Source organism: Trypanosoma cruzi, genomic scaffold, assembly GCF_000209065.1.
Source record: "Trypanosoma cruzi strain CL Brener 1047053517161 genomic scaffold, whole genome shotgun sequence".
Taxonomy (NCBI): Eukaryota; Euglenozoa; class Kinetoplastea; order Trypanosomatida; family Trypanosomatidae; genus Trypanosoma; species Trypanosoma cruzi.
The window spans coordinates 380,997-387,884 of NW_001849569.1; the positions used below are offsets into that span (position 1 = coordinate 380,997).

The following is a 6,888-nucleotide window of genomic DNA, read 5'->3' on the forward strand; positions in this document are numbered from 1 at the left end:
AGCGGTGGCACGTCTGGAAAGAGTTCTAAAGAGGGCGTAAATGGCATCCGCGCCGTCTAATGACTTGGCAAAGGCAATGGGGGCGGCCGTGTTCAACATGGTCTGCACAATGTCCAGTCGAGGATCGCCCCAGTGCTTCGGGAAGTCCGGTCGCATAATGACGCCATCATCATCATTCAGAGTGGCACAGTATTGCCTTCCAATGGCCCGCTCCTGTGCAGCCCGCAAAACATCACCGGATGAATCCGCATAGCGTAAAAGTGTGGGCGCATGCTGTTGCAAGCGATCCAAACGCCCAATGATGGCATTGAAGTCATTGTCCCAAGTATCATCTACCTGATCCTTTGCAATAGCCAAAGCTCGCTCAATCGGCTGCGCCACGCCGACGCAAAGCTCCAAAGAGACAAACTTGGGATCAATACCATATTTTAAAAGACCTCGGCACAAAAGAAACCACCAGCGAGAGGCATGATTGTGCTGCGCTTGAGGTGCATCAAAGCAATCCACCAGCATAAAAAAAAGACGGTTGGCCATAGAAAGGGGCGAGGTGGAGAGAACCCCTTTAATGGCTGGCCATCCACCAGACACTCGTGCCTTCCCTGCAAGTGCACGCTGAAAGATGGTGTACAAAATAGGCGGAGCCCCGCTGAGGACGGCGTCTGAGGAAGAACCGGCATGAAAGACAAATCTCTCAAGAAGAATGTGTTCAGGCAACGTCCGCTGAAATTCGTCTGCTGGTGATGGTTGCGAGACCACTGAACTGCGATTTGCAAAGTCACTTGTCTCAGGCACACAGAGACAGGTTGAGTAGTACCAAACATATTGAGTCCACCGCATCAATTTACTCAACTCAAGGTTCATATGCGCCAGTGGCTCGAGTAAAACCCAATGTCTTTCCTGCAGCTTAAGGCTCTCACACAAAAGATGCAAAACAAATACACCGAGTCCACATTGATGCTGTGTCCAGAGCTGAATGAGATTCGGACCATATTGGAAGGCCTCACGGCCATTTTTTTCCGGGGCGCATGGACTGCACAACGAATGACGTTGCAACAAATCAGCATTCAGGGCAATAGGATCAAGAAGAACATCACACAACCGTACCTCCTCCCTCTCCTCATGCCCGAGAGCATTTTTTAAAAAGTATCGTCCATCGTTCTCCTTGCATCCACCAGCACCAGCATTGTTATTAGTATTCTCAAGTACGTTGCTTCTTCTGCTTCTTCCAATCATACTTGTACGGACAACTTCTATGATTAATTCAATACAGCCAATGCCAAAATCCCACACATTCCCCAAATGTTTGCTTTCCCATGCGCGCCGTAGCAACTCACACTGTAGCGATGCGACACAATTTGCCTCTAAAACCAATTCAAGCGCCTCCAAAATAAAATGTACAAGCGGGTGTTGCTCCTCCAAAAGCGAGGGAAAACTAACAACGTATGACTTCTGTTCCAATTCATGTGCGTGCTTTTCTCCCCTTTCACTTTCGTTGCCGTAGGAACGCGGGGTAGCATGAAAAGCAACCGCAGAGCCCGTCTGATACAACACACCATTCACCATAAAATCCTTTGGCAGTGTAGTCGCGAGGGAAATTGTGGCTATGCTAGTGGAGGAAGAAGGGTGCTCCAGGACTGTAGGAACATGATAAAGAGTCACCTCATTCACGGATGGGTAATGGCACACCATAATGGGTTGCATCATACAAGGTCGCAGAGAAGGAAGCACAACTGGAGGACAGTTTGTCGATATAGTGAAGAGCAACTCCAACGCACCCTTTCCAGTCAGGAGGTTCGGTGTTCTCAAAACATGTAACAAAGTATGAGGTGCATCAAAAAGAAACAGTGCCTGAACAGGAGCCTCTGGACTCTCAGAAATGGTCACAGAGACATCCGTCGCCTTGACATGTAATTGTGGCACATGTAAACGCTGCGGCCACCATACCCAAAGCAAGGAATCCAAATGTTCCACTACAACCGTCGTTGCAAGACATATTTCACTGCCTCGCACTGCCACCGTCATTAACCGCCCCTTGTATGTTTGAAACTGGGTGAGAATAATCGCGTCCACCAACGCGTACCCTGGCGTGGCACTGCCACTATCCACCTGCGACGAAACAGACATCATTGTTACGGTTGGATTGCTGGGAAGACGTGTTATCAATTCCAAATCTCCAGCACTCACGTAAACCGGTCGAAATGTCAGCTGAGAAGCCATCCACCATAAATCCGCTGCCTGATGGAACAGAAACCCCTCCACCTGCAGTGCCCTTGATGAGGATCCCCGTGAAGACTGCTGGCTGCCGTGGACAAACACGCCACGTAAACCCGGCACGACGGTCGTGGGAGCAATGTTTTTTAGCACAAAGTGTGTGACAGCAGCGGGGTGCACAGTGTTATAGGCGGAGCAGATTGTCGATGATTGATGTGCGGTGTAGTGGCTATGCCGATTCTTTGGCTCATCACGATGAAACACGCACAGATACTCCTCTTGCACTGCTTCGCTGCCGCAATGGCCTGCGGCTCCAGTGCGTTCCCCACCAGTACCGTCCAAATTAGGTTCCAACTCACAGTTGGCACATGTACTCTCTGGTAAAACAAATGCGGGGTCCAAACTTCGCTTCTGCCTGGAAGGGGCGGGAAATCGTGTTAGAAACGCCCACTTCACGTTGCGATGGGATACGGAAAAGTGAACCTCACCGTTGTGCAGCACCGAGACATCCCGCACACCATCCGCCTGCTTCTCGCCCACTCGTATCGTGAATGCACTCTGCATGCCGTAAGTTCACAAATCTCTCTCTCCCCTTTTTCCCCCTCTCCCCCTCTGTATGTGTGCGTGCAATAAGAGCAAAAGAAAAAAAAAAAGAGGGAGAGGGAGGGGTTGGAATTTTTTTATTGCTTTTTTTTTTCTTTGAAGCCATTCAGTGAGTGGAAACAAGAAGCAGAAAAAAAAGGCACATTTATATCCCATGCACTCCGACACGCACACACACACACGCAAAAATACACCACAAGAACAGGGCAAAGGCAAGACAAAATCATTCTTTTTTTCTCTTGATTTTGTCATGTCTTTTCCTTCCAAACTCGTCACTGCAATAAAGCAGATGGCACGGCAATCCACGACAACGAACCAATGAAACACACATGATACTTCATTTAAAATAATAATAATAATAATAATAATAATAATAATAATAATAATAATAAACCCATAAAAAAGGCTTAACACCAATCAACCCACATCCCCTCAGAAGAAAAAGAAATTAAAAATCATCAAGCAAAAATATATATACACGTACATCACGGTAGTCTGCGTGATCAACGGCAAAGCAGTATCTGATCCGCATTGTACATGCAGGATGGGTTCACGGCTGTTGCGTTTAATGGGAACCAGGCCGCATCTGTGAAGAGAGCCACACCGTGCAAGGAAATAGCGGTATGATCAATCCAAAAAAACTCGGTTTGTCGCCCACTTGTTGTGGAAGGTGGAAGAATCAACTCACGTACGTAACTCTTCACTTCTCTTCCTGGACAGTTGATGAATGCTGAGGCGTTATGTTGCGACGATGCCTTGACTGGACACGCATCAGACAACATGTGATTGACGCATGCAAAGAGTTTTTCCATCCATGTGAAGGAAAAATTTGAGTCGGATATTGCGCGCCACTGAACTCCAGTAAATATCCAATGCACTCCATGGCAGACACAACGCACCGGCAAAGGTCGTCGCATAAAGAAGAAAAACAAATCGGTTTGCTCTACAAATGCGGCATTCACGATAAAATCAACGGGTTTCATTTTCTCTGTACACGGGCAAGAAAAAGGAATTTCAAGCGCAGAGCGTAACTGCAAACCCTCATCTTGTCGTTCTTTCTCTGTAATCCAAAGAGAAGACTTGAATTTCATCTGGCGGCCAAAGTGAAGCAAATGTGCCTCGAGCCTCTGAGAGTAGCGCTCGCCCCTAACGAGCGAGCGAGGAGCGGATTCGTTGGAAGGTGAATTGTGCGAAAAAAAAACGCCACGGCGGGATGACTCTACAACTGTCAAAAAAGACGAGCGTTGCCTGAGGAGCCCTGGACGCATCCGGATGAGTGACAGTTCCCTGTTGACCAATGAAATGATTATTACCTGACATGCACGAGAGGACAGGGGAATGAGAGAGTCCGCAGAGAGAGAGAGATCCGGGGCGTCACACGACAGGGCGTGGGCAGCAGGCGCGGCTGACACTAACGGAGTGGGTGACAACAAAGACAACACATCATAAAGAAGAAAAAAGAAAACAAAAAAAAAAAAAAAAAGGAAGAATGCAATACAACTGTCATTCCCTGCAATTTCTTTTCTACGCCTAATTCCCCAAACAACCAACGTCCATGCGGTTCAGCTTCTTGTCATCATTGAAAGCAATATTCGAAAAGACTTCACTGATCCTCTAATCAAATAGAAGGAGCAAAAAACAAAAGAAAAACAAAACTAACAGAGTGACTTTTTCTGGAACCACACATACGCACACACAAATTATAAGTTTTGAATCATTCCCTTTTCATCTACCTTTTCGATTCGCTCTCTTTATTCAAGGGAGCAATGGTTTTTCTAGGATATCCAGCACCTCTTGCACCCCAGTCGTTGCCTCCTGGAGATTCACCTCACATATTTCCAACAATTCGTGAAGCTGCTCTTGATTACTTGTTCCATCGCTTTCACCTTCGGAAGCTGAATCGTTCACATGGGCCGCAAACGTCGGGACTGAAGCAAAAGTAAAGCCTCGAACAGCTGGAGTACGTGTGCCACATGCCGCCACGGCGACAGCGACGGCCCCTTGGGAGGGAGTCTTGTAATAGGAGTAGTTGTTATCGGTCATGGATGTCGAGGCCAGCGGAAGGGAAAACTCCGACATGCCCAATGTGGGACTCTTTGGCCACTTCTGCAACAAAAAACTTGACCCGACCGAGCTTGGAAGCGGTGCTGGTGCAAAGTGCGGTGTTGGAAAGGACCGTCCACTGCCCACAGAATCTGAGCAATGCGCCAGTACACTTCCCACGCGTTGTTCAGCGGGGCATTCCCCTTTCACATTTGTCGCCGTATTACTCACCAATATCAGATCTCCCTCTTGCTTGAGGGAGGCACGCCATAATCGGTTGTAAGTGACACTGACGCTCACCAGCCCGTCTACTGCCCAGACCTTTTTTACACAACTATCGGTTTCCAAGCGCGGAAGTTCATCCATATCCACAACCAGTCGTAAGACTATATCGCCCGCATCCACATACGTAATATCCACAAATAATTCGTGAATGCGCAAATACGCAAAAATAACACGTATCAATATTTTTAGAGAATTTTCCTGTTGCTCCGTTATCGCAAGTCCCTGGGAGGCAGCTATGGCAGAAGGCATCTTGGAGTTGGGAGACATCACACCCGGCACCCTAAAGTCTTGAAACCGCCAAATCTCCGCTATAGCACCCTTGACATGCACAACCAACGCTACTTGTGACGCCAGCCCTTTTTTAGCCTGATGGGCTTGCAGATTTTCCTCGTCTGCAAGACATGGGCCCCGGTCAAGCATATGCAAATCTCCAAAGGTGAACGTCTCACAACCCTTTAGCGGAGACCTGCCATTTCGCACAAGACGAAGAAGTTTCACAATAAGCGTATCGTCCATACACCTTAACTAATGTGCCCTTCTTTTTTCTCCTCACACACACAAACACACCTACGCTTTTTTCTTTAATTTTCTCTTTGCAACCCTCAACTTCTTACTTATTTCTACCGCCCCACGTGCTATGTGCAGTTGAGCGTTCTGCAGTTCCATCACATAACGTTAAGGTAAAAAAGAAAAAAAAAAGAAACGCAAAGCAACAAGGCCAGTGGAATGTGCACATCGAGCAGAAGAAAACACGGACACACATGAGAAAAAAAAAAAAAGTACATTCTCCATGTTTTCTATTCATTTCTGGGAAGGGGCGCGTGTTATGTGTGCGTGCTACCTTTCAAAAAAAAAAAAATGCACAATTATTTTTATCCGCATTAATCTGAAGTTCAAACCCACCTTCTCAGACCCCCCACGCATGCACATATTCTTCCCTTTTTTGCTCCTTGAACGGGACAAGAGTGACAGGGTTCTGTGAATGTCATGTTTCCTTCCCTTTTCGAGAAGTTTTATCAAAAAAAACTGAAGGAAAACACAATTTTTTAATTGTGGAGAAGACGTACCGTCATCGCATACACAAACAGACACATTTGTCAGCAACGGGGTCCATTTCGCCCCACAAGAAAAACACCCACTACGCATTTCCCTCTGATTGCCTGCGTGCCGCCTGCTTCTTTGCCATCTCCGCATTGGTTGGCACCATGGGGTATTCGGGGTCTTCTTCCCCCCTCGCCAGGAGGTCACCTCCCACCACCACAGACGAGATGAATGCATCGGCGCACAGCACCGGAATAAGCTCGCGATCACTGGACGGGACCACGCGAGGAAGGTTGTGGAGCGGGTGATTCCTCAGATGCTCCTCCAGCGATGATGTGGCAACGTCACAACGGCACGCCTCCGCCTCCGCTAATTCGTCGCCGTAAGTGAAAGGGCAGAGGCCCCGCGCAACACACTTCCGAATGACGTTGACAATTCGAATGACATCATACACGTCCTGCACGCCCTCGTGAGATCGCACCGCGGCACGAAAGTCAAACCCGTGGGCATCAATCATGTGGCCCAGACAGTTTTCCGACGCTGCGTCGCATAAGAGGCATACAGCAGGCTCGACACCCCAGTCTTCATCATCACCATCATCGTCACTTTCAACCACGTTGGTTTCATTGGCACTATCTTCTACTTCCTCTTCACCGGCCTCCTCACTCGTATTGACATCTGCCATACAGAAGGACGCTAATGAGG

General features: G+C 48.0%; 4 protein-coding genes across 4 annotated transcripts, besides 3 other annotated features; all 4 read right to left on the reverse strand.

The window, feature by feature from the left end:
• Positions 1-2,775, reverse strand: Tc00.1047053511747.7 (cyclosome subunit, putative; the record flags this gene model as incomplete). The annotated part of the gene is made up of 1 exon (XM_799807.1): positions 1-2,775. A coding segment is annotated over one exon (2,775 nt), but the record flags the coding sequence as incomplete, so codon positions are not given.
• Positions 1-6,888: a sequence feature (heterozygous, Esmeraldo-like haplotype).
• Positions 3,160-3,206: a microsatellite.
• On the reverse strand, positions 3,318-3,905 carry Tc00.1047053511747.14 (hypothetical protein, conserved; the record flags this gene model as incomplete). The annotated part of the gene is made up of 1 exon (XM_799808.1): positions 3,318-3,905. One exon carries the CDS (start codon positions 3,903-3,905, stop codon positions 3,318-3,320), a length of 588 nt encoding a protein of 195 aa, XP_804901.1.
• Positions 4,262-4,297: a microsatellite.
• Positions 4,570-5,658, reverse strand: Tc00.1047053511747.20 (hypothetical protein, conserved; the record flags this gene model as incomplete). The annotated part of the gene is made up of 1 exon (XM_799805.1): positions 4,570-5,658. One exon carries the CDS (start codon positions 5,656-5,658, stop codon positions 4,570-4,572), a length of 1,089 nt encoding a protein of 362 aa, XP_804898.1.
• On the reverse strand, positions 6,281-6,888 carry Tc00.1047053511747.30 (hypothetical protein, conserved; the record flags this gene model as incomplete). Its single annotated transcript, XM_799806.1, has 1 exon — positions 6,281-6,888. A coding segment is annotated over one exon (608 nt), but the record flags the coding sequence as incomplete, so codon positions are not given.